This window comes from Anopheles gambiae, chromosome 2, assembly GCF_943734735.2.
Source record: "Anopheles gambiae chromosome 2, idAnoGambNW_F1_1, whole genome shotgun sequence".
Taxonomy (NCBI): Eukaryota; Metazoa; Arthropoda; class Insecta; order Diptera; family Culicidae; genus Anopheles; species Anopheles gambiae.
Genome location: NC_064601.1, coordinates 92,595,914 through 92,623,476, shown reverse-complemented (window position 1 = coordinate 92,623,476; position 27,563 = coordinate 92,595,914). Strand labels below are relative to the sequence as shown.

Sequence of the window (27,563 nt, the reverse complement as noted above, 5' to 3'; positions counted from 1 at the left end):
GAGGCAACCGAGGCAAAAGTAGGATTTAAGGAAACCAAACTTTGGTTCGGATTGTTTCAACCAAGAACTCCGGCCACATACCAACGTCCCGAATAGGGGTTGGATTTTGTCCACCCCGCACGTGTGGTACACGAAGGCAATATTGTAAAGTGGGTTCGCTTTAAATTCTTCATATTTTTGCATGCACAACTTCGGTGCAAACTGCCGCCGCAAGAGCGGTACGTGCCCGGCGAGTGTAAATGCAAATTAAACCCATCCATCCACGGGCACATTGCTGCTGCAAAACCGGGACAGCATACTGATTGATGCGATGGGTACGGTTGAAAGTTGATGTAACCTTCTTACTTTTTGCTAGGTGAGCACCATAACCAGGTTATACCCTACCAGCAGTGGTTAGTCACTCTGAAAATGGCTGCAAAACATGCATCCGTGCTTACAATTTAGTACCTTTTTGGAGGCGAACAAGGTTGCACAATGGATTAGGATTCTGCATAGCCGAAGAGTTCAATCTAAGCGTGTGTGCTGAATACGTTACAGAGGGACAGAGAGAAGAGGTCTCTCCTTATATCACTGCTCAGGGGAAACTTCATAGCATAACACCGTTTCATATTAGCTAAAGATATTTAATTTGAAAAAAATCCTATTTTATGTTAGGACATGGTGAGAATAAACATTGCTAGTACTACCACCACAAAACCCCATGCTACCCGTGTCGCCAGAGGGAGCTGATTTGATTTTAATTGTGAAATTTATTACTGTACTCAAATGTGTTTACACAAGCGATACAGCATCTCTCATCTTACCAACCGGCCCAGCTTCGCACAGTGCCGAAGCATGGCGCCAAACGCGCTGGCTGGGTTGTGTATAATGTGTGCTCGAGGAACTCATAAATATTCCAGACATTTCGCTCCAGAAAGTCAGAGCAGCCGGCCTTAGAGTGCCACTCGCCATTTTGCTGCACTCTAATTCGGGCATGCTTGCACTCCGCTATAAAAGCGCACATCGCTTGGCGCTGTGGATGGTGCCACGGTGCCGCCACATGCCACTCTTGACTACACCCAAGCAGCACATGGAGCTTTCTACCGGCTCGTCTTCGTGGTGGTGCAAGATTTGACCACACGTCCAGCCTCGAACGGTCCAGCCCGTATTCAGCTTCCGGTTTTGCAGTCTGCTTCCCAAAACCAAAATGCCCGGACGCTGAATGTGTACTCCGGTGCATACATATGGGCCGTTGCTTCGTTTGGAGGGGGGTAGGGTTTTATGCAACCACCAACCACGCCCCGGGAAAGCCACAAAGCTCGGTTAGTGCCAAAGGAAAAGGACATACCGCCGCCCTCTTTGCTCGCTGCAACACACAAACGAGACGATATAAATTCTATTGCAATCCAAATGAACCGACCAGCTTTATGGATGCCCGATGGCTAGCGGGTCCAGAGAGCAGTCTGGCTGTTTGTGTGATCCCGGTACGTTTGTGCAGAAGAGACTGTTTACAGTAGAAATAAACGAATTCAACCAATCACTTTGTTTGCACACTGTTGACAATTATTCTAAAGATTGTACATTTCGTAAAGATAAATAGGGCTTGTCTTACGTTAACTTGTTTAGAAATCGTTATCACTGTAAACGGATGGGAGAATGTTGAAAATTTGGTAGTCAGGTAGTTTGGATTGGTCGTACAGCTAGAAGACGCACCTATAACAGCTTACTGGCAAAGATCTCAATTGATCCAGGGACGCAACAAGAAGCTTTAATAATTTAAAGTTGTGTGACATACGACAATGCGAAAGTACCCTTAATGGTATATGCATAATTCATTGCGATAGCAGCCCATTTGAAACGAAAGCCACGGTACGTCAAAAACACCAGCAATATTCCAATCAAAAAGTGTTTCGTTTCGTTTTTTTTTTGTATAATCTTCTGTTGCTAGATAATCTCATGCATATTTCGTTTCGTTAAGTTTGTGGCTTGTTTCGATGAGTTTCAAAGTATTCAGTAAAAACATTCAAAACATTTAATAAACGCGTAAAACATAATGCTAGATGCATACAAAGATTCGGAATAAGAATTACTAAACTAAAACATCACAACACTTTGGAAGAAAACATGCCTTATTTGAAGTGCAAAAGCATTCGATTGACGGAAAACTCTTCTAAATTTGCGTCCCTTATTTGTCTGCATCAAGGCAACGCTCAGTAATACAATTTTTCGTATCAATAGCTCATGGTTACTTCCAGCACTACTTGACTTTTGTTTTCGGTTCCAGTTTAGAACAGCACCATGTTCTTGTTTTGTTTCTTTCATTATTTATGCATAGTATATCCCATCTGTTTCCATTCTACTTAGTGAATTTAATGATGATATGAACATCAAACGCTTTTCAGTACATACTACTAGAGTTCCTCTTTTTTTTTAATTCATTAGATTGCTTCTTACTTAACCATCGAATGTGGTCGCCATACCACATCGGAAACGAATGGTCATACGATTCGATGCGCATTACACTGTACTGTACCATAGCTGCTTCATGACCTGCGAAATGATTAGCAATATGTACGACATACGAAACGCTTGCAATATTGCTGGTCGTTGATGATACCTCAGTTTGTCCTCTACAACTCATAGAAAATTCAAATTACTTTCCATTTTTTAGATTCGTAGATTCTTTCAGAATCGCCAGCTCTGTACACAAGTTGCTCCAGTAGATCCATATGGTTTAATGTATTGCCTTCGAGTTACTCGTTACTTTACAGCGCACCGTTTTAAAACGATACATTCTTTCCAACTAATGCCGGATCTGTGTAGGTCCTGAACCTATCATTCGTTGCTGCTACTAATCTAATCTCATACATCGTAGTACCTTTTTACCCGAATTGCAACAATGCAAGCCTTTAGTTGCCTTTTCCTTTGAGTTGCGTATAGTTTTTCACCAAATGTTGCCAAATTGTACCCCTTCTGGCAAAGAGAAAGAGCAGATTCACGAAGCAGCGACAGAGGCCATTGCTTTCTCACTGACTCGCGCTCGCCCTCATTATCGTGTCCCAGGTGATCAGAGTGACCTGATGGAGTCGCCGCCCGAATCGATCCTGGCGACGCCGATTGCCGCCCGACGCCGCCAGCCGCCCCTTTCGTCCCGTTTGGCCGAACTGAACGAGGAGCTGCGCACCGAGTCGGCGGCCATGATGATGAACAACTTCACCGTCGACGGACAAGACTTTGTTAGATAGCCCCAGCAGACAAGCGTACGTCAAGGCAAACGCGTGGCGACGCCACTGTCCGAGCCGACGACCCCACGTACCCAGTGCAGCATCGTCGTGCTGGTCGTCCTCATCCGCATCGCCACCACCATCACCACTAGACTTGCAACTGAATCTGCAACAGCTACTAGCTACTACTACTACTTCTACCACTACTAATATTATCGCTTTTAACGCTACCCTTTGCTGCATCTTTTTGCGTCTGCTACGAACAACGGTTGAGTTGTGTGGTGCCGTGTAGAATCATTTTCAATAAGAATAATATTACCAATACTACTACAACAATTACTTATACTATTACCACTACTACTACTACTACCAGTACTACTGAAATCTCTACCGCTACTAGACATGACCGCCTGCCACCGCTAGCTATACCAATACAATCGTAGGGAAGCGTAATCGTAGCGCTTCGATTCCGTACGCTATGTCCGTCTGCATCCACACATCCATCGGTATAACCTTACTTTTTCGACATTTAAACCAGTCTAAACTGACACGCACCTACGCTATACGCTGGTGCGGCGCGAGGATGCGATGGAACGGGAGAAGAGATTCGATGTGTACATTTGTGCTTTTCCTTGTGGGCGCAGCGCGCAATCCCTGTGTGAGTGGCAGTCCTCATATCAACATTTTATCAGCACACTCAAACACGCGCACCGCAGTAGCGTGTATCAGTAAGCTGATTCGCGGCGTAGACCACAAGATTGGTTCATCAATGCAGGCGCGGTTCTAGCAGTGGATCGTTTGAATCGCGCGCAGGTGGTTTTAGCTGTTATACAATACTAGGATTGACATCAGACATCTCGTACCGAATGTGATGATCGGCCGAGGCAAAAGCGAGACAAAATGTAACAAATCTTACAAAATGGCTAGTGAAAATCAATTGTGTAACTTGTAGCAAATTTTGCATACGACTTGACCATTACGGAGGTATAGAGAGAGAGAGAGCGAATGAAATTCAGCTCGCAAAAAAAACGAAACATAAACACACTGATACACATTTATTTGTACCAGCTCAGTAGATAGGCATGTGCTGGCAAGGGAACACTGCTAGTGGAAATACAAAGCTGTGCAAATACATCCTTCTGACTTCATACTCTATCGATATCAGCAAAATTGGAAAGATAACATATAGAGTGTCTTGCGTTTCGTTCTTCGCTGCACCTTTATGAACAATCTAAAACTACTAAATATTAAACCTTTCCTTTTCAAACTCATACTGCTACCTATTACGTCTTGCAACTGATCTGTTTTTATTCCTAAATTACCATATTGCCTACCGAAGCAGTACCATATCATCAACGTTCGGCAGCATTGGCTTAATTTAGTGTGAAATTTTAATCGGTTACAATGAGGAAAATTAGTCATCCATTGAAAAGAGCGAAGAGAAAGAAAACAATAGACTCCCGATGTCATGGCTGTTGAAATAGGCACAACAAATTTTAAAAGACAACATAAAACAATCACAACCTTCAGGAAGCGAAGCAAACGTGAGAGCGTTACATGAACATGTAATCAAAAACACTTTACACAACCCTGCGAACAGACAACGTACGTGTAGGGCAGGCAAAGACACTACAACCCTTAAAAACACGTTGCTGTGAAGCATTCAAAAAAAACCGAGCTTGTTACATGATTCTCCTTCAAAAGCTAGCGCAATCAAAAAAATGGTTCACAGTGCCCATGCATTTACCACACAATCTTGCATCTTTTCAGTAGAGTAGGCAGCTTATTGGCCCGCAATTACCGCATTTTCCTTCCTGAGAGCGGGTTTTTTGTTGTAGTGTATGCAACAATCGAAGTTTTACAAACAATTGCAACAATTTTGATACACGTGAGCTGATGCAGGACAGAAGGATAATGCTAAGAAGCTACCCAGGGTTGCTTGAAACGCGAATCGATTGAGGATCGATGTAGTAGTATAGTAAAGGAATTTATTTTAATTTTTTAATGTTAATTTTTGTTGCTTATACAGGTAACAACAGACTTTTACATTTAACACAAGTTGTTATAAATTAATTTTCAAAATCCATGAAGCACAAGTTCTAGTATCAGCATCATTGTTGAATAAATGTAAGTAAAAAGTGTTTTATTGGGTTAGCAAACGATGTGAAGTGCGTCAGAAAGGATGTTTTAAATTAATAACCACTATTAATATTTCACTACTTTGAAATAAGTTGATACGTTTGCGTTCACGAGTGAAAGCTGAAAGCCGAAAACATATGCAAAAACAAACAGAAAAATTACGCGCACAAAAGTTTATCGCTGTAGCACTGAGACCGAGAAAGCGGTAAAATGACGCTGTACCCAAACACAGAAAATGGCAGAAAGACTGTATAACGCTTAGGCAGACGCGGTGGCAGCTTAATTATGCAGCCAACAGCATTGTAATGTGAGGTTAAACCCCAGATCCAGCTCTGGCATATTTGCTTGGCTTGATATATTGCTATAATCTACACACTTTTGCACACACACACACATACGTCTCGTGAGCAAAATAGCAGCATCAATATTGAACATTTGATCTGTCTCTGTGTGTTGTGTGTACAATAAGGTGCGTCTAAGTGTATGACTGTAATGGGTGTAATCGATGTAAGCATAATGTACGCGCGGTGTAAAATGTATAATGTTATAGCAGGAAAAACAAAACAAACAAAAAAATGAAACAAAACAAACAGCCCAACAGTGACGACACGCGCGACCAACCGTTGGGAAGATGAAACATGGAGAGGAACCCATGTTTAAAAGTTCGAAACACCGTCCAAAACGCGCGAGCGCAGTCATTTCGTTTGTGAAGCTTTCAATGTGTATGTCGTTGCGTTATTGTGTTTGTCTAGTAGCAATTTTTAGCCGAGTTCACAGAATGGTTGCTTTAGGATTCAAACATTGCGTTACCATACGAATACGATTTGATAATTTACTGTTACAATTAGTGCAAGTGATGCATCTGTTGTTGGGTTGTAACATTTACATTTGTGTGTAGTTTATCTTATACTTACAATAGAAAATTGCTCATTCAAAGCTACTAGTGCAAGCTGAAAACAATACATACATTAATTTCAATGTATAAAATATAAAAATAGACCTCAAAAATCCAAAACCGATAGCAAAACGAAAGGAAATCTCTTTGCACCTTCCCATTTTGTCTAGTCCATAGTACGTCAGCAGACTTCACAACTCACAACTTTTGCCAGAACATACCGCTCACTTAAAACACTCACCCACTTTCCCTAGCCTCACTTTGACCAGCTACTCAGCAGCTAACGTGCCGGCAGTGAGAAGGAAACGGAACAACAATCAATCGTACTCGTTCTTTCGCTTTTATAAACTAGCCTATAAGCCAACCTTACCTTACCTACCCAATTACTTGTACACTTTGAAACGTCATGCAACACTTACAACCTAACTCATACGTTTGCCACCAACATTACCATCACCACCATGATGCTGCTACTAATTACGATCGCATTACGAGTATTGTTGAATGTTGCATTGATTTTAATCGTTCGAATCCTTTAGTCGCGATGGCGCGCGCTGTGTCGTCGTTACCCCTCCCCGTAGCAGTGTTACACCCATTGGGGTTCACTGACCTTGTGGCTTTTCAGCAATCTTGTTGCAAGCTTATTCGGAAAAAAAATACCAAAACAAATGGCCACCTACTTTCTCAAATTGTTGCATTATTGTTAAGTGTAGACGTTAAAACGTTATTGAACCGATTTAGGCAAACCTAAACAAAAGGAGAAAAGTTCGTTCGCTTTGTTTACAAAAAAAAAAAGTCTCGTTGTTATATTAATGCCTAGGCAGTAGAAAAGGCTGTTACCCTAATGGTTTTGCGGTGTGATTTGAGTTCCGATCACGTAGCCAGGGCTCTGTCGGTGTGCAAAAGACGAGACAAGCAATTTCGTTCCAAAAAAAACACACACATTCACACACACACAAAATCGAATCGATAAAAAAAACTCTGTGAAACCAGTTTTGAGAAGAAACAAACGAAAAGTAACAACCAACAACCAAAAAAAAAGAAATGAAGAAATGTGCATAAAACCGTTGAATCCAAACGAAGAAATGTTTTCTATTGTTTTGTTCTTATATTTCTGTTCAGTTACATGCCCAACCATAGGCGATATTTGTTTTGTCTGTCCGTCCGCCTTTCTTGGTGTTTAACCCCACGCTCCCACGTCGTTTAAAAGTGTAGTAAAATTTGCGTAAAATACGCGCCACGCGTGAGGTATACTTGCTTTAATGAGAATGATTAATTAGAGAACACGTGTTGCCTAGTGTTAGTGGTGTCTGTGTTTAGTTTGGGTTTGTTGTTGTCCTCAATTCCTTGTTTCTGTTTTCAATTTAGTCTTCTCAAACCGCCCTAGACTAAACACCAATTTAGTAAATAGTAAATTAAATTGAACTGCCCATTATTGGTTTAATTGCCGCCGTGCAACAGCCTCCTTAATGTATGCACCGTTTATTGCACCCTTGTTTCTGTGTATTTGTTTCCCCCAAAATTGTTGTGTACTGTAAATTTTACTCTGCGATAGAAGAGATACTAGAAGGCCGTTAGAAGTTCCAAAAGGTTTGTTTGAATTGTAATGACTTGTCATATGTGAACTAATGAAACAGATGAAACATGAAACAGTGATTCACCAACCAGACAGCGAACTCACGTCGGGTCTTTCCGAATTGTCTCACCATCGTCTCTCGATAAGAAGCATCTGTTATTAATATTCTGCTACCGCGGTGGTCTATGTCCAAGTGCTCAAGTACTTCAAGCTCTAACACCTCGTGACGGCAAACTAGAGCTTGTGTTCGTCTCTCTACCATGGTCGTTCTTCCACGTCTGCCCGTCGTGTGTGTTTTCAACTCCCTCGCTATACCATTGTGTTTCTTCCCCCCATTGCTTCTTCGCGTTCCGCGGGCACAGGTCACAATATGTCGGTGGCGGACGGGAACAGTACGGAGGAGGGCGACTCGGTTAGCGGTGGCCGCAATCCCGCCATGACCGGTGTCGGTTGCTACAAAAACTACAAACATTCCGCTGGTCCGCGCAAACGAGTCAATTCACAGGTGAGTAGGTGGGTGCATAGGTGAACCGTCGACACGATGCACCACAATGGCGGAAGGACGAAGGATCGTAGTGGAAAGTAATGAAGATTAATAATATAACGACTCAACACTCCCCACACTCTAACAGGACTCTTCCGTATTTCAACACGCCCAGAACGAAAGCTTCGCGCAGCCGATGATGGGCGCATCGCTCGACACGGAGGCGGCCCCGCCCTACAGCCCCTCGATGCAGCATCACAGCATGGCGGCGAACGATATGGACGCGGGCGAGGAGCAGCAGCTGATCATGCAGGAAACGCCCCAGCACGAGCCACCGGTCATGATGGCGACCAGAGCGGTATGTGTGACGTGTGACGCGCCTGTCAAATCTCACCCTATGCTTTTGCCGCCCCCTTTTTTGCGTTTTCATTCCCACCCCTTTTTCCACCCCTCTCTTCCATCTTACCCATTCGCCAGCTTTCCCAAGGCAAGCGTACGATTGGAAGGGATAATGAATTAGCTTTCGATCGTGCGTGGGCCCAACTGCTCCGGGGCCTTAAGTTCATGCGCTTTTCCCCTCCACTTTCACCCACTACCACCACTAAACCCGTTTTGTTTGGTTTGCTATCTCTCTCGCTCCTTTCGCTCTTTCACTCACTCTCTTGCTGGCCGTGCTTTACTGATTCGAATTGATGTTTTTTGCTGTTTGATGTTTGAGTTTTGTGGTGATCACGCCTTGAGTTACAGTTTTCGTTTTTTGTTTTGTGGTTTTCTTTTCCTTCAAACGACTTCAAATGCAATCTTTGCGCCGTTCATACTCATACTGCTGCAAATTCACCCCCCCCCTCCCGCCAGTGCGCTTTTCTTCTGAACCGCTAGATTTCGACAAGAAAAAATTGGAAAAACGTATTTCAAAAACAAAAACATTTGCTTTGCACACCGCAAGCGACGAACCTGCTAAATGGTTCCGCAAGGCTGCGGCCACCACACTTTCCGTTTGCTGCTACCGCCGTCTGGCTATCTTTGCTTTCACACATCAAGACTCTGTGTGTCATGTTCATTGCATATACATTTAATTTGTTTGCTGGTTCCCGGTACGCTGTAAATAAATGACGATCTTTATCTCTTCCCCGTTCCCTCTATCTCAACTACCGAACTTCGAACTTGTGTGTTTGTTTTTTCCCCCATACATTCTAGTACTACAACAATCAATGGAGCCACGAGGTATTAGTCTACTAATTCAATTCAATTTACACACTCGATAAATATACTTTGTTTCCTTTTTTCAAAAAGCATCACATTTTACGCGTTTATAAGCGCAGCTTGACTGCTCAAGCAGATGTCTATTGTTTGTTTTTGTTTTTGTCTACGTAGTAGTATCGAATTAACACATTCTATCATGTTTGTTCAACGTTTTAACACTTTTTGTGGAATCATATTCAAATACACACAGACACACACACACGCACACAGTAATGCTTTTGGTTTTTTTTTTATTGGTCTCAGTAATGCTACAGTAGTGCGCCTAGTACACTGCCACTAAACTCTGTACTCGATCTAAATTGGCTCATAATTGAATCGACTAAAATATGAGCATTATTTTTTTTCATGAAATCTAAATCCTTAAAAACAAATTCTCTAAACTAAAATGATAAGAATTTCGGGATTTTATAATCGTAAGCACGAGATTTTTGATAACGAGTTTTTTTTTTCATTTTTTTGGCTTTGTTCACCTCTGCATTGAGCAAGATTTTTGTCGTACCTTTTGCCGCGTCTTTTGAGTCGTTTGATGTTTTGCTTTGAACCTATTCTACACTTCAATCTGCTTCTGCACGCCTCAACCTACAGTTTGCCAGTGTTGTAATTGTATTATCTTTACGCAACTCAACGAGGGACCGTTTTTACCAGCATTTTAGTAAACTCATACTTACGTTAGCATGAACTGAGAATTGTAAATAATATCAACTTGTTTTAAAAACGAACTTTCAGAATGCAATACTCTCAATAACAGCATACACTGTGTTAACGTTCTCTTATTTCAATTCCTTTTTCCTCCTGTGTAACTCTACTGTGGTTTGTGTTGTTGCGAATCAATCCCTTACTCTAGCGCAACCTTTCCACCGACAACGAACCTATTTCGTTGTGTTGGTAAGGTTGCTGTTTCATTGTTCAACCCAGCGTTCGTTTCAATACTCCTCTCCACTTTTGGAAAATGTCATTATCTTCTTTCTCTTTCACAATATGTTCAAACCAATACACACCGTTTTTCTTGTTACCCTTCAAAATGGTAATATCTCACACAAACACACATACACATGATAGCGAAAAGAAGAACAAAAAAAAAGAAAAAAAAATCCACCATTTTATTCCACTCACTGAATTGTTCTGTTCTGTTTTGTTTTGCTTTGTTTCGGTTTGCCGCCGGCTTCCCGCCCACCAATATAAACCCATCGGACTCGTTCTAGGAAGTAGAAGAACTGCGGCGACAAGTTGCACTAGAAACGTCCTCCACCAGTAAGCGGGACAAATCCGATACCGAACTACCATCCGAGTTTGAGTGTTGCTTTTGCACGTCGAAGGTACTTTCAAGCGCATTTACTGTTCGTTTCTGTTCGTTGCAAATGTTCGAGAGAAGAAGAAGAAGAAGAAGAAGAAGAAGAAGAAGAAGAAGAAGAAGGGAAAAACACACGCGATCTTAAACGTAAAACTGTGGGGTGACTGCGACCATTTTGTTTTTTTTTTTTTGTTTCGTTTGAAAGTTTGAAAAATAGCTTGCCGGTCACAATCATTACAACTGGGCGGAATTTTTCGTTTTTTAACTGTCAAACCGGGAAGGAAAACTACAGGCAAATTCTTACCAAGACGCACACCAAAAAGCTGAACACAAGGGGGCTATGGCAGCCATCGTTTACTAAAGCGCACCATTTTGATTCACCAAACTGTAGAAATTCGGAAAAAAAACATAGCAATACGTAGTAAAGGGCTTAAGATGGCTTGCATTTGTCCGTATCACTCGCCTGTAATGGTGGTGGCTGACATTTACGTTCTCCAAACTTAAATCCGCTTCAAATAGCGGACGACTTCTTTTCATCGATCGTTCTTAACGAGACACACGCAAGCAGATCCACACACGATAGCCTTCCTTGAAAGCTTGTGCCCGTTTTGCTTTCGTCTGTAAAATAAATATCTTAACACACACACATACACACATGCACACTTACAAAACATCGCACACGAGGCAAAGAGTGAAGCGCGAATAATTTGTAGCCAATTTCACAATCTCACCTTCTCGGGAAGCAGCCCCAAAAACTACACAAACAAACCCTGCGCAAGACGTTGGGAGACTCTCAAGACCCCCCATTCACACTGTCTTTCCATGGCTGCTTCGACCGAGTCCATTAGCCTATGGCCTTTGTGTCCCACTGAATGGCACATTAGTACGGATGACTTAAATCACTTCCTGACCTGCCGCACTCCTCCTGCACACTCCTGTACGCATTCCGCCTGCCACCGTCCACGCGGGCAGAGGCAGTTAGTGAAGATCGTTTACGATATCTTTCCCATGGACTTCCTCTCTCTCTCTCTCTCTCTCTCACACACACACACTTTCCAACCTTCCCTTCCACATTCCACGTTCAACACCCATCGCTTTAAGGCCCTTCTGTAGGCCCTTCGTGGGGGGCTGTAAGCCTAAAATATATCACCCGCTAAAAGAGAAGCACCGGCATCAATGCACAGCACCACCGTCACACACACCGCTTCCGGGCACCAACGTTCTCCCTTGTTCCGGGTGGCGGTGATAAAAATGGCACCAGCACCGGCTGACGTCACAGTGGCGCTATTTATTTCCCGATAAGCCCCGGCACCCGGTGTGGGCTCCACCAGCTCATTGGTGGCTATCTCACGGTCACCCACGTGCAACGGAACCAAACCAAGCCCAACATCTTCTTTATACACACACACATACACCGCCACTGCACAAAAGCCCTGTGTGTGTGTGTGTGTGTGTGTGTGTTTTATTTAATTTTTCTTCGTTTTCGTGCCATTTCCTTTGCCAGCTTGTTTCAATGTTGTTTTTTCGTTGTTGCTCGTGCTCTGAACCAAAGGGTCTCACCCGCCTAGTTTCGGCAGTTTGCGCGGTGTCCCTTAATTCGAATCGATACGAGTTTCACCACCACCACCAGCAGCTCCCCAGGAGGAGAGTGGCAAGCCAAGGCTAGGTGTGCATAAGCGTTGGAAACGCAGGAAAGAAACCAAATTACCACGCTATTAGCATAAATTGATGTTATAATTTTCCCTCCCAAATAGACAACGGGTGTGCTGGTGTGCGGTCCGCTTCTTTGTTGTCAGTTGCTTTCAGTGGCATTCCCCGCCCGTAGCCGCGCCTTGCGCGATCCATCACTCACACCTGTCCGGTCGCCCTGTGCCGCCCTTCGAGACAACAAGAAATGACAAAAATTATCCCGGATGGAGGCGCCCAGCCAGCCGTTGGAAAAACGGGCGAGGGAGACGGTTTTTTTTTTTGTTTTTAACACGATTTGGCCGATTTGGCAAGCGTACGCGCAGTGTGGCTCCGGCGGGGGTGTGGGAAAGCTTTTAAGAAGGCTTTTTAGTCTTACGCCTAGTTTCGACTGCCGAATTCTTAGTGTGGTGCTTTTGCCCTGCTTTCTTTTCTATTCACTTCCGGCTGGCTTCGCTCGGGCTTACGATTTGAGGTTAATAACTGTCTAACGAATTGAAAGGGCGTAAAGAGATGCAGGAAGTAGCGAACGTTGGACGTCATCCTTCTGGTATCATTTCCTGCTTCCCCTCCCACCTTTACCTAGCCGTCAGTGATTAAGCGCTGTGTGCTATCTGTTTCTGAAATAAGAGCTTAATTTATAGAGCTGGAGTTAAGATCGTTAGCGTCATTACCACGCGCGTTTTTGGACGCCTCCGGAAGTTGGTTCTTCGATAGGGAACCCCATTATGAAGTGACTTTACTTAGACTGTGATACTTTGAGCTTTTGTTCATAGGGGGAAGCTTATGTCCTCTTACATCACCTACACATTCTATTCTGATTTGGATTGGGGTCTATTTCGATAAAATTTTCTGTGTAAAAATACATCCACTGGACGTCACAATATCTTTAATGCAAGACTAGAATGCGCCTGTACCTTAAGATCGAGCTTTACACTATCCATTGATTGAGGTTTTCTGGCAATCGCTTTGCTTTCGGTGACTAACTGCAACCTGCAAGCGAGCTTTTCCCGTGCTCCTGTTTTTGTGCCACCACTTTCATATACACATACAAACAAACACATCAAACATAAACCTGCTTGATTTGTTCTTTTACTTACTATTTTTTCTGTCACCTGCTTTTATTGCTTTATTGTGTTATTTCAACAAAAAAAAGTTATTTTCTTTCATTGATTCATTTTCCATGCATCTGTTTGCTGTTCATTACGTAAAAGTGCAATGTATTTTGTTTTTTTTTCTTACCTTTTCTTTTTACACTATTTAAAACAAATTCAAACCATTTCCTTTACACTACCATCGCACAACTCTCCCACACACACACACACCCGCACATACATGCGCTCTGTTCACTGGCAAAATGTCAACCCCACCATATCACCCATCCAAAACACCACACAATGACTACACGCCGCGGGTTCCCAGTATTATGATTGTGATTGTAACTGTGCACCGCACAACTCGCCCCACTATCAGCCACAAAACGCACCGTGCCTACACTACGACGATCTGCTGCCACACTACACTGAACTGAGCCGATCGAACCACCTTACTACTACCACTACCAATTTCCAGAGCCCGCAGCAATGCCACACCGAGTGTATTCCGCTGCGCTCGAAAAGCGTATGACATTTGCTGCACAGCCTCGGGGGCAGCTCCTCCCGTACCGGCGTGCACGGCCGCACCACCGGTGGCAAGGAGGCGGAAATAGAGCTGTAGAGCCAAGGAGGCTTGTCGACGTTTCAATCCGGCTTGAACACTTCGATCCACGAGCACGAATGGCGCACAAGAAGGACAGAAAATGGAAGCCGACACAGGAACACGAAAACGCATATCAGTTACTAAAAAAGCACAGCGCTCGAGTGATCAGCAAATTCTCTCTCGCCTGTCGTTGTCGTCGTCTCTCTTTCTTTCTCTTTCTCTCTCTTTTACCTCTCCTGTAAATACAAACATGGATCGCTGAAAACTGACTTTGTGATGGTTGACCGTCAGTAGTGTAGCGTTAAGTAGCCAGCGCAATGGTGGAGAATGCTCTCGATGACGACGCGCCAAGCGTAACGCGTAACGCGCCCAAAGTTACGATGCAAAATACATACACACATACAACACATACACACATATACAGCGCGGCATGCTTGATTGGCGCTGCGATCGCTGAGAAAGTACAAGAAACTTACACACGCGCATCCCAACCGCAGGTGAGTTCTCTTCGGTGTGTGAAGCTACCCGTGGAGATTCCTTGTTCTGTCCTGCTACTACTACTACTACTACTACTAATACTACTACTGCTAGACCGCTTCCACTAACACAATGTTGCGTTCGCGTTGTGTTGTTCCTTTTTTCTCAAAATCTCAAACGACAAACTCACTCCAAACACTCCCGTAACGGGTTGTTTTGTTGGTGTGTTTCGTTGCTGTCGTAACTAATTTCTTGAAGTGGCTTTCGCAAAACTAACACGTTCAATTGGTTCGAATGGTTGGAAGCGAAAGGCATATAGAGAGAGCGTGCGTTACTATCAATACCCGCTACGGTCCGTTACGATCCGGCCGAAACAGTGGCGCACAAGGAACAGCAACTAGCAACGTGTCCTAACCACACTTCCACCGGCTTCTGCAGCTGCCATTTTTTCTGTGCGATTTTTTCTTCACCTACCGTCTGACGCACACACCGCCCCCTCTCCTGCTCTGGGGCTACTCTCGTTTGTGTATCGTTTGTGTGTTTGTGTGTTTGTGTGTGTGTGTTTCGTGCAATGTCTGTGTGGTGTGCGCTTTTTCTCTCTCTATCTCACCTTCTCTTTAGGTCTAAACGCGATACACACGGAGCAAAGGGCATCTGGGGAATGTTTGGCACATGTAATTTGTGCCCATCTTTCTCAGTGTCTTTCTTTTATCTAGGTTTGGGTTGGTGTTTTTATAGCGTTGAAGTTACTTGGCAAATGTAGCATCTATTTCTTTTGGGGCAATGAAGAATTACTACTCCCCTACTTTTAGTAGACAACCCTTTACACTATCCCTTTTTAGTGTTCGGAACTCCCTGAATTAAGTCAAATTTAATCAGTATAACAATATCATCTGTTATACAGATATCATATATATATATATATATATGTTTTTTGTTGAATAACAGTACAACTTAAGCAGTACCGAAACGATGCCACAGTGTTGTTTTCTAGCAGTTGATCTATCTAAAACCATTGAATTGAAAACACTCCTATTTACTTCAGTCGTTCTTCTTGGAGAAGTCTACTAAGTAGTTTATCTACTACAACCTCACACATACCTTCAGTACTCTACATTTCGTGTGTTTTTTAGTACATTCTAGCAAACTCGGCAATGTTTCTTAATCAAGATGTACTACTCCTTCTCCCAGCATTTTTCCGACCTATGAACTAGGCATAGTTTGCTCAGCTGCACCTACAAATCTCCTCCAATAAATCCTTGTCAACAAGAGGCCAACAGTAAGGGCGAAATAAAAACAACTCAACAACACACGGTGCGCTTCATGACAGATGACCAATAAATTTAGTGGCCACCATTGGGGCTCGAAAAATTCATTCCCCCCATAGCCAGCCTATCCAATAACACCAAACACAAACAGCAGACTGAAATTCCCAACTACCATGAGCGGAGTAGTAGTAGTTCCTCGGATGTGCAAACGAAAGTAAAAACAACGATCACAATAACAACGTCAAGCTTCCTGCAATGATTTACGAAGGGTTTGCTCAATTGTGCGGTTCTGAGGAGGTGGCGGGGTGGGATGAAAGATTTGCTCCCAAAAAAGAGAAGCATGTATACCGTATCAAGATGGAATGCATTTAGAAGGAAGCAGAGGACTCGATTTATTTACTGCAAGCTCATCTTAGAGTCCGTTCGGTTCGCCCGATGTGTGTGTGTGTGCGGGAAAGGAGGAGATGTTTTGGATGTACGCCTTGGACATGGCGGCAAGTCATCAATTGCCAGCATCACTCACACAAGTACAGCACACGCTTCCACGATGATGAGTTCACGTAACCACACTCACGAAAAGCTGCCTAGGACAATGCAAAGGCGGAGACGAATGCTGGGCGATAGTAAATATTATCCATAAATAACTGATTGTTGACAAAACTTCACCCACAAAGTCAGCCTCTGCCGGGGACTGGGGAGCTGCTCCGTGTATCGAAAGCTTCACTACGCTTCCACGCTCTTCTTTAACCGCAAGGATAAGATGGTCCCACAGGACCAGGGTGTCAGTGTTGCGGTAGAAAACAAACAAAAACGCCCACTCCCATCGGCCACCCAAACTCTTTGGCGTAGAAGGTAGAAGAAGCGTCGAATAGCTTGGATGGGTGACGTCAGCAGGCGCCGCCAAGGATGATTCGGGCAAAGAGATTGCTTTACCAGCTTTTTCCAATTCCATTCCGTTCGCTCCTCTTTCGTTCGTTCGCAGGGTGAAATAGGGGAGGATATTTATTGCCCTTCGGATACAATACGGCCAAACAGTCGTCTTGGGAGTGATCGTTAGGGGGAGAGTGCGGTCGCTTGACAAATCCTTTGCGCCCATTCTACGCGCCAGGATGGACTTGTTATTCGCTTCGGCGATTGGAGTTCGGAACACTTCTAGCGGCGATTTTTTGGGCCACTAGCCTGTTCTCGCACGTCTCATACCATAAGACTGGAGTGTAGAATTCGAACCAAACCGGGAAATCGGAGGAATGGTTGACTCGTTTAACTCATTCCAGAATACAAACACGATAAAGCAAACCACCGCAAAGAGGCCATTCACAAAAATCATTCCATCTTATGTTTCATTCATTTGTTAACGGCAGACAAATATTGAACCAACCTTTTTAGTGTTTTGTTTAGCTTTTTTTTTTGTTTTGCTCCGACGCCGCCGTCTGCCGTCTCCAACGCGGATGTTGCAAATTGGGAAATCGTACAGTTTTAGACAAACGCAAGATTTATCGACAAAATATGGTAATATGCTAAGATCCCGTGCATCATATTTCGCTCCATTCCAGACCGTTTTTCAACACATTCTGTAGCGAGGAAAAAGAAAGGATAAGAAACGAACCGTAGAGTTTACGATTTTCTCCTTCCCGTTCGATTCTAAGTTTTGCTTGGTGCAGAATTCCTTGTTCTTGTGTGACTAGTTTGGATTGTTTTTCACCCTTGGCTGTGCGTTATTTACAACAATAATGTTGTTATTGATCTGTTTCTCTGTATACCGCTGGGATTGATAAATAAAACAGTATGAACACTCATGTAAATATGTATCAAACTTTATCTTAAATTATAAAAACGTTTAACCCAATTCCTTTGAATTGAACCTTTGAAAACTCTGTTAGTTTTAGCACATTTTGTGAAATTATACCAACATGCTAATAATAAAGGCAAAATATAGTGTCTCTGTAATGCACATTGCATGGATTTAGGCGTTTCAACGAGCGAACCTTTGAAACGCCTAAATACACGCAAGACACGCATTTCAGAACCTCATTTTTATTACCTTTCCAACGGCTTGTTTAGGAATTTCCACAAGATTGCAAAAAATAACATCGAAATTTTGTAAATATTTTCCAATTTACTATGTAGCTTCCTGTTATTGTTTTGTATACTTACTTCTCCGCCCGAAACATAATCGTCCTAAAACACATTCACCTTCACACAATCCAACTTTAAAAACAAATAAAACAAAAACCCTAAACAAAACCAATGAATTGGCTAATCTGGTGCCTTCAACTGTGTTAGCGTGTGTGTGTGTGTGCGTTTTCGTGTGCGTCTTTGTGAGAGCTACTACTAGTTTTCTTTTTCTGAACCGTTTCCACCAGACCCCGACTTCTTTAATCAAATTGTAGTTAAAATTGAAAAAGGACCGTCACATTTACAATCCGGTCATTTGTTTGACAGTGTTTTTTTTGTCATTTTGTTTGCCATTTTGTTTGAACTTTGCCGTTCACAAACGTTTTGGACGCGGAAATGGAACTTCATCATAAGAGAGAGAAAAAAAAACACTGCCTCTATTTGTGTGTGTTTGTGTTTTTTCCATGTGTGTGTTGTGCTTTAAATTCTTCTTGCATCTTACGGATGAAGGTATCATGATGAGTTGGTTTGGCGATGGTTATAATACCATGATATCTTCATCCGTTTGTGTCTTTATCTTCACGCTACTGAGTACAATAATTTTGCTCTTTCTTCTCTGCCGGACCAACCTGCGGTACGGAAAACGCGCCCTTAGGAGTACAAAGAGTTTATCGATGCCGAGGGGCTGATGCCACTGCCAACGTCCGACTTCCACACGACGGTCTGCATGGAGATGCGCATGCTGCGGAACAGCATGAACAACAACTGCATCGCAACGGCGAACCAGTTCGGGCCGAGCACGATCTCCTACCCGTACCCGTACATGGACACCCCGATCAAGCACCCGGCGCCCACCAACGGGGCTAATGGGGCGATCAGCAATGGGTCCAGTGGTGGCGGGGCCGCTGCGGGCGCTACCGGTGGCGGCGGTGGTGGTACCTTCATCAACAGCAACAGCAACAACGGTGATCTGGCTAGCGTCGACAGTTCCGACACGTACGCTAGCTGTCAAACGCATCCATTCCTGTCGCAGGCCGACCTCACGTCGGACATTGTAGATATGCCATTCGATTTAGATACGTTAGATACGAACAATTTGTACATAAACCCGCTAGAGAAAGACTCGCAGCAGAAGCAGCAACAGCAACAGCAGCAGCACCACCACCAGCTTCTCATGCTACAGCAACGGCCGATGGTGGCGATGGGCGTTGGCGTGCCACGATCGCAGGTGAAGAAAAGTGCTTCCGGTGATACGGCGCTGCGCAGCCTGGGCGCCAGCCCGATGGACGACGAGTACCGGCAGTTCCAGGGCAGCCCGTTCGATGCGGCCGATCGGGGCAGCCACGTCAGCCTGAACGAGACGCCCGTGCCGAAGCATCGCAAGACCCGCTTCCAGCAAAGCTCCGGCTCGACGGTGTTGGCGGCTGCGACGACCTCCTCGGCTCTGTCCGTAGCCCGACCCAAGACGCGCTTCGAAAATCTGAAATCGTCGATCGAAAGCCTGGAGGACGCGGCAGCAACTGGGGCGGCGGCAACCACCAGCAGCACCACCACCGCCGGGAGCAAAAAAACGCGCCGTTCTTCCTTCATGCCGGCCAAAAGTCTCGCCTCGGCCACCAAGCTGATCAATCAGCATCTGTTCGGCATTCCGAACTCGACCCCGAAAGGTAGGTGGGAGTCACGTGGGAGTGGGTGAAACGTTTTTTTTCTTTTTTTCTTTCTTTCTTTTAAATGCCGTTTGGCGCCTACCACACTGTTTGTTTGCGCCCTTTTCCAAATCATACACTTCAAACTTACACTGATTAATCTCTTAATACTCACACACACATTTATAACTTAATATAACTACATGCTTACATACACAAACACACACACATGAAACTCTCTAATCTATTTGGTTCAGTGGGGAATAAAAAAAAGGGAAAATGCAATAAAGTATCGTTAGCCAATTTCCCAAAATTTGGTTACTCCTTCGTTACTCTAGACTCATTTGAGAACCTCTGAACCTCACTACACACTTCACAGCCGCTTCACCAATACTACCCCTAAAACACACAATACAAAGTCGATGTTACTCTTAACTCTTACATGTTTTATGTCCTCCTGTTCGGTTTATCTGTTCATTATTCTTATCATTTGCTTGAACAATTGGAGTTTAACGATAAAAAAGTAAGAAAGAAAGTTACTTGATGTCTAGTGTTATACCTGGTGCGACAAGTTCGATAGGCAAACAGGTTACAATTAGATTCATCTTGAAATTGTACTCCTGTTGAAAGGAGATCACTATAATTGTTCGTTCGTTATCTACGTTGTTACTGTTTGATGCTTCAATGGTTTAGCCAAATACCAAATCAATAACAAAATCAAAATATGCTAAACGTATTTGAATACAGCTTTGTGCGGTCAGTGTTAGTTTACGTTTGTTATTTTGTTCCTAAAAATGATGAAGGGCGGAAACATCCTGCTCCCAACAGAGCTACACTGCATAGAAAACAGTTTTACGATGTTGTTATTTTACTGTTTTACCTCTTTGCTTCGTTACCTCCATCTCGTACTTTATACTTTGCCAGGATACGTAATACTTATATGGCTATCTTCCTTTTTTTCCTGTTGTTTTCGTTTTTTTCTGTTCAAACCCAAGCATAAACATAAACAAATTTGAGCAAACAGTAGCTCAACTATGTTAACATCTCATGACCAGAATACAATTAACAACAAGAAACCCCCAAAAACATACATTCAGCAACACATTGAAATAACGACTAATCCACTCATTCATCCATGGAATGTAACGGAATGGCTCGAAAGCTTTTTCAGTGCCCCAGAACTCCAGCAGGAGTCCATGATGCTAATGATATCTCCTCATTTGCATGCCAAATCGTCTCTCCTTTTCCTCTTTCTCTCTCTCTCTCTCACTCTCCAATCGCAAACTTCCGACTCATAAACCCTCCCGCTCCCAAAAACCTACCCTATCTCGAGCCCATCCTGCATCCGTAACGTCCTTCTCCTCCCCATCCCCATTCTTTTGGCCACTCAGATGCAGGTGCTGATACTAAATTGTCCTCCATATCCATAGATTCGCTAGAAACGTCACCTCAATTAGAAACACATCGAAGATCGAAATCGATCCTTAAAAACAAATCCGAAGCGTCGCGTCTGTTGTCCGATCCGGAGAGTGAACGGCTCCTGGCAGACAATATGTCCGGCTCGGGGGTCTCGGACAATGGTGCCAACATGGTAAATTTGCATTTTGAACTCTCTCTCACTCACTCTCTTGCTCTCTCTCTCTACTTGTTTTGAATGAACTTTCTTCTTCGGTTGTTTGGTTTTTTGTTTCGTTTTTGTTCACTGTTGGTTCCATTTCTGGTATCCAAAACCAGCCGCCGTTGCCGCCGCTGCTGCTGCTGCTACACTACACTGCCCAGCACGTTTGCTGGGCTTTGTTTTTGTTTTGTTTACTTTACTTGATAGTTCACATGTTTTCGTTTGTTTTGTTTTGGTTTTGGTTGTTTGCCTGTTCACTATTAGTGTATTAGTCTAACTACTGGGATACCTTTAGTATATATGACCTCCAAACCATTCCAATTGCTCCGCTTGCTCTCTCTCTATCTCTCCTTCTTTTTCTGTATATCTCGCTCTTTTTCTATCTGTTTCTCGTATATATCTCTCTCTCTCTGCTTTCTCTCGTTAAATCCCAACATTTTATCAAGTGTTTCTTTGTTAATAAAATAGCGAGAATATTGTTCTTTTTTGCTAAACTGTTCTAGTAATGCTACAGGACAAGCTCTTCCTTAAAATGTCTCAGCTGTTTTCTTTTTTGAGTGCAGCACTTGACTAATTTTTGATATTTTAAAATAAAAAGGTCATTTCCCTTTGCGTCTCAAAGCTGCCCTGCTCTTTTGTATTATAAATGAATTTTGTAAATATGTATGGTTATATTTTGTACTTTATTTCAAACTGCTGTAAAATTGCGTTTTTTGCCCCCACTTCGTCTACCGCTTACTATGAAGACTTGAGAGAAATATTCCATTACTTCTCCCTCCCCCAGAACGATTCACACCATCTTAATCTCTTTTTTGTGTCGTTTCGATTTGTTTCCTGCTTGATGTTAATGTGTAATCCCTTCCCCCGTTATTCCCCCACTCCCCATAGTTGTTGCTGTGTTCGTTTTGTTTCATTAGCTAGCTCTGTTTAGCTCTGTGTTTCGTGTTTAGTTTTTAGGTTAGCATAGCTCGCGGACCACTGCTCATCGGCACACACAGTTTTGCCGCGTGCCGAATAATGAGTGCTGTACCGTGTCCGGTCCATCTCGTAGCAAACTCCTACCGTGCCTGTTCACCTCTCCTTCCCATCTGCCTATAAATCTCGATTAATCGCCTCGCATCTTCGCGGTTTCACCAGGGGAGCGACTCAAATACTGATTACTCCGGAAGCACAATGATCGCGACCTCGATCACGCCGCTCGTACAGCGGCACCGGCTCACCCACCAACGTTCGACGCCGGCCTCGCTGGGGGCCACGGCCAAACCGCTCGCGGCCAGCAAGTTCTCCCTGCCCCGCTACTCCCAGGAGGAGGTGACGCGCCAGACCAAACCGCAGCTGACGCGCGGCGTCGGCATCGGTACGTACGTCGATCATCTCACCGGTGACCGACGGTTGGACACTGGGACCCGAGAAAGTAGCACAGGTAGCGTACCCACACGCCTCTTGAAAGTAAGACAGATGAATTTTGAAAAGCAAATCCTGCGCTCTCTCTCTCTCTCTCTCTTTTGCCACAGAGTCGGAAACAGCATTCTCAACATATCTTGCCGCTAGCAACAGCAATAGTAATAAGGATAAGGCATCGTTCGCCGGCAGCAGCCTGACGTCGAGCGACGAAAGCAAAACCACTACCAGCAGGGGCAACTCGGTGGAAAATCACGGCGGCAGCAGTGGCTACGGTGCGTCATCTTCGTAGCAGGTATTTTGGACAGTACCACCGCGCAAGGCACCTGTTCGGAGAGAGTTCCGGGTCTGGAAAGATCGTTTTTTTCTTTATTTGCAGGAAAAGCCGTCTTCTGATGCACTCAGCAGACTTAACGACTAACGACTCGTTATCGTATCGTGTGAGCAATCTCTGGAGGATGAATCGATATCTTTGAACATCTGAGCTGAGCGAAGTCTGGGAGAGAGGGATCCAGCAACTCCTCTGCCAACTCCAAGTGACTCCAAGAGCGCATCGGATCAGATTAGGAAAGCGACGACGGTTAACCTCTCCAGAATGGCGAAACCACGCCAAAAAGGAACCAAAACAGTACTCTAGTGCGCAAAGCGCTCAAGAGTGATGTGAACAATGCGTTAAAGGATGGCTTGCCGAGAGTTCAGAAGACGCCGGCTGCCTCGGTCGTTGCCTCGGCAAACCACAAATGAAACAACAACAACAACAACAAAAACACAGAAAAGCAAATACTGCCCTCCATCCGCGTTTTCTAGTAGTGTTTGGCGTATCTCTAGTAGACTAAACAAAGCATAGTGCCCGTAGTAGCGCGTTGCTCGTAACGTGTGTGGGGACGCGGCATGCAAATGATGGAGCTGCTGGAAAGGAAAGGCAACCTTTCCAGCCACGCTGTTCGGAGCCGCCGGGGACAAAACAAAACTTGTAGCTTGTAACTTCTGTACGTGTAGTAGTGTTACCTTTTAGCTGTGGATCAGTAGCGCAATCTTAGTAGCGTAACACCTGTGACAAAACACTGGAGCTGTACGAAAAACCAAAGATTAAGATGGGGTGAACAGAAGAAAAAAAATACCTTACCGCTTGTACATAGTACACAATTACACCATTACCATCACATTCACTTGCATCGTAGAACAGAAACCAATACAAAAAAGAAGCTGCAAAACTCATTACGAAACAGTATATAGCGGATAACAGCATAACAAAAAGAAGATAAGGAGACAGAGAGAGAGAGAGAGAGAGAAAGAGATAGAAAGAGAACAACGTAACGTTACCTACACTGTAACCAATGCACTGAATGTTTAAAAGGTTCTCTTTTTAGTGATTTAAAACAACAAACCACTCAAACCAGCTTTTAATAGCACTAGAAATAATACGGTGTGGAATTGAATCGAACTGCTGGGTACGAAGGGCCACGCCCGTGTTGTGCACAGCGTAAAGGGCGGCTTACTTTTATGCCTGCAAATGCAAAACCAACACAAAAAACAAAAACTCAAACACAGAGCATTGAAGTTGACGCTAAGCAGCCGAGTTCCGTGTGACCTTTGGAGCCACTGCTCTGGCATAGCAGAGGTCAGAGGTCACAACTGCTTCCCGCCGCAAAGCCATGCGCAATATACACAAACACACACACACACACACACACACACACACAGATGGTAACTCACTCTGAGTGGACTCATTCGCACTCACCACCACCAGTACCGCCGCATGAAACACTACAATTACAGGACACTGTGAACTTGATACAATCTACAACACAAAGCAACCAAATACCAAAAATCACGAGTGATCGACCGGTTCCATCCAGAGCGTTTCCTACTTCTCGCTCCTTGCCCCGGAGCGCTTGTGCATCTTTGTGCGGGGTCGGGAGAGAATATTTTCTAACCCCGTGTTGGCCTGTGTTGGCCCAATCGTTCCGTTTTTTGAGGTTCCGTTTTTTTATATACCAAAGAAGAAGTTAAGCTCTTACAGTCATTGTGCATATATACAGTTTTGAGTTCCCAAGCAAGGAGCAAAGCGTGTTTGTTTGTTCTCCTGAGTGGCACCCGCTAAGCTATAGTGCTCCGGCGGATTTTTTTGTAACTTTTCAAGCAAGCAAGCTATTCCGGCGCTATATTCTGGGAGGCGCACGCGTTCCTAACGTACGAGTGAACTACAAACAATCGAATTCTCGGCACTGACGACAATTTAGGCTAACACACCACCTCTTCAACCATCGTATACTACTATTATTACTACTACTGCTGCTACTAATACTACTACTACTAATACTACCAAAAACCCCTCAAGGCGAACAATATTTTCGATTACATAGACAATCAAGTGACTTCTTGTTTGACGGGAAAACTGAAGCCTAATCCTTATCCGCCAGGCCAGGTCGCAAATAACTGTAAAATACTGGCACACACACACAATCGCTCTCTCTCTCTCTCTCGCGGGTTCTAAGGAACACACTTACCCCACTTCGATTTGTTGTACGTGCGTACAAGCCATACATACACTCACACCCAGCCGCATCGCTATCCTTCCCCTGGCCGGGTTCGAATCCCTGATGCGGCTGTGTTTTTTCTATGTAACTCTAACACAATCCAACCCAGAATACACACTTGTGGCTACCACAATGTCTACAGGAAACGTCGATAAATAATTCTCTACCAAATATAGCTTACCGTACCGAAAGCAATACAATCTTGTCACTAACTATACATCCATATTTTCATAGCATTCACCGAAAAGGAAGAAGAAACAAAAAAAAAACAAAACTTAAGGCAAAATGTAAGCACAAACACATCCGTCTGGATGCACGACGGAATTAACATAAATCCGTACTTACTCACCCTACCCGTTCCTTCCTCTATGTGTCCGCTAATGAAGATGCTGGTGCTTAGGGAGGCGAAGGCAAAACTATTGCTGCTGCATTAGGGTGTGCCACGCTAGTAGTAGTGTACTGTGCTTTTTGCCTAAAAATACAACGCATCGTTAGGATTTCGCCGTTTGTGCGCGATTTGATCCGGCGGAACCGGCCGCGTAAACAGGTCAGCAGTGCGTCGCTATTTTACATACATTTAATGTTCTTAACACCGTAAACGTTGCTGTGCTGTGTGCGTTTTGCAACAGCCAACGCCAAAGCTAAACCTAAATCAAACACCTACATCGGGAATACTAATATGATAAACAAACAAACAAACAAACGAAGAGAGAAGATATTCGTAACAGACAATTATAGAGATAAAAAGAGACAGAGAGAGAGAGAGAGACAGAGAGAACGCGCAAAGTAACAGTGAGAGAGAAAGAAAAAGAGAGAGGAGAGAGGAGTATACATTTGTGCTAATAACAGTTGCATCCAAAACACGTTCTTACTAACGCTCCAAAACGATAACACAACACGTGCTGCATTGCTGCTTGCCTACATTAGCATTATAACAGTCCATTAAAGAATACAAGCAAAACAAGCAAATTGCATAAACTTAAGCTGAGCAAAATCACATCGAAAGTGGATAGATGAGGCAAAAGTAAAAAAAAACTACAATCAAACATACACATACATACACATTTTCACACACAAAGGAATGTTGCACACCCGAAGAAGGCTAAGGAATGGGCAAAGGCTACCAGAAAGCACAAGGAAAGAATGCAAGGAAGGGAAACGTGAAACGGTAGTGTAGGACTGCTTCAGCTGCTCGTGTGCGGTTGTTAGTGCATGGTACGATCAATAGATGGCGCTAAGCGTTACGTTGATCGATTGAAAGCCTCCTGTCCGCTACTAATCCTAGCACTCAAACATCGAATACATCGATTACCATGACACCCCAGGTACGGTTTAGCGCCATCTATATGATAAAACGGAGGTACTGACACACTAACCGAGAGGGGGAAATAGTCTTCGGAGCACGTGTTCGAGGTAGGGAATAGACGGCATGGGTGGAAAGCTTAGTTTCAAGTTGCATAGCTGGCACTCTATACACTATCGAGCCGCAAAAAGCAAAAAAAATAACACAGAAAAATACACAAAACGTAATTATTATAAATAAGGGAATGGCTTATATCTGTGATTTAAATAAAACAACACAAAAAGAACAACTACATACTCACACACACACAAACAAAGAAGTAAACCTTTAAAGTTTAAACAAGACGCTGGATGAAACTATGATGAAACGAAAGGAGAGGATGGATTATATATAAAGCAAACAAGTAACATAATATAAGCAACGGTGCACATAGTATGCCGAACGAAAAGGAAACGAAAAGAATGGAAAAAAAACGTGAGCGAGAAAGAAGAGAAAGGAATTGTGTATGAGTATGCGTGTGTGTGTGTGTGTGAGAGAGAGAGTGTACAATAACTCGAGGAATATAAAATACAAACTAGCAAATGATATTTAACAAGAGAGGAATTAAGCGAGCGAAAGAGAGCAAGAGATAGCAAGGAGAGAGAAACAAATCAAGAAAGAAAGAAATAGAAAAAGAGAGAGAGAGAGAGAAAGAAGATAGATTGAGCGAGAATGTGTGAGAGATGTTACAAAACAAAAAAGAAAAGAAGTTTAAGAGGATAAGTAAAGTGGACGTAATACGTTAACATTGAATTATTGAAGAAAACAAAAAACATTGAAACGTGCTTTTTAAATATTTTCTATATGAAGACATTACATTATATAGATATATATACATATATACAATTACCGAAACGACAAAAGAGGAAACCGGCGAGAAGAAGAAAGAAGAAAAAAACGGAAATCACAATACACTCACAA

At 43.6% G+C, this 27,563-nt stretch overlaps 1 protein-coding gene across 14 annotated transcripts in view; it reads left to right on the top strand.

The window, feature by feature from the left end:
• Window positions 1-23,860, top strand: part of LOC1276592 (potassium voltage-gated channel protein Shab) — a 98,293-nt gene extending 74,433 nt beyond the window's left edge. For 9 of the 14 annotated variants that reach the window (XM_061652689.1, XM_061652680.1, XM_061652686.1 and 6 more), the window contains 9 exons: window positions 8,176-8,318; window positions 8,446-8,655; window positions 9,495-9,521; window positions 10,763-10,876; window positions 18,751-19,762; window positions 21,133-21,332; window positions 22,497-22,782; window positions 22,874-23,055; window positions 23,140-23,860. In XM_061652689.1, coding sequence (XP_061508673.1) covers window positions 8,176-8,318; window positions 8,446-8,655; window positions 9,495-9,521; window positions 10,763-10,876; window positions 18,751-19,762; window positions 21,133-21,332; window positions 22,497-22,782; window positions 22,874-23,052 — 2,171 coding nt within the window. In that variant the 3' untranslated portion in view covers window positions 23,053-23,055; window positions 23,140-23,860. Of the gene's footprint in view, window positions 1-8,175; window positions 8,319-8,445; window positions 8,656-9,494; window positions 9,522-10,762; window positions 10,877-18,750; window positions 19,763-21,132; window positions 21,333-22,496; window positions 22,783-22,873; window positions 23,056-23,139 lie in introns of those variants that run through there. The other 5 variants (XM_061652691.1, XM_061652688.1, XM_061652690.1 and 2 more) reach the window with 5 other exon arrangements.
• The last annotated feature ends 3,703 nt before the right edge of the window (window positions 23,861-27,563 follow it).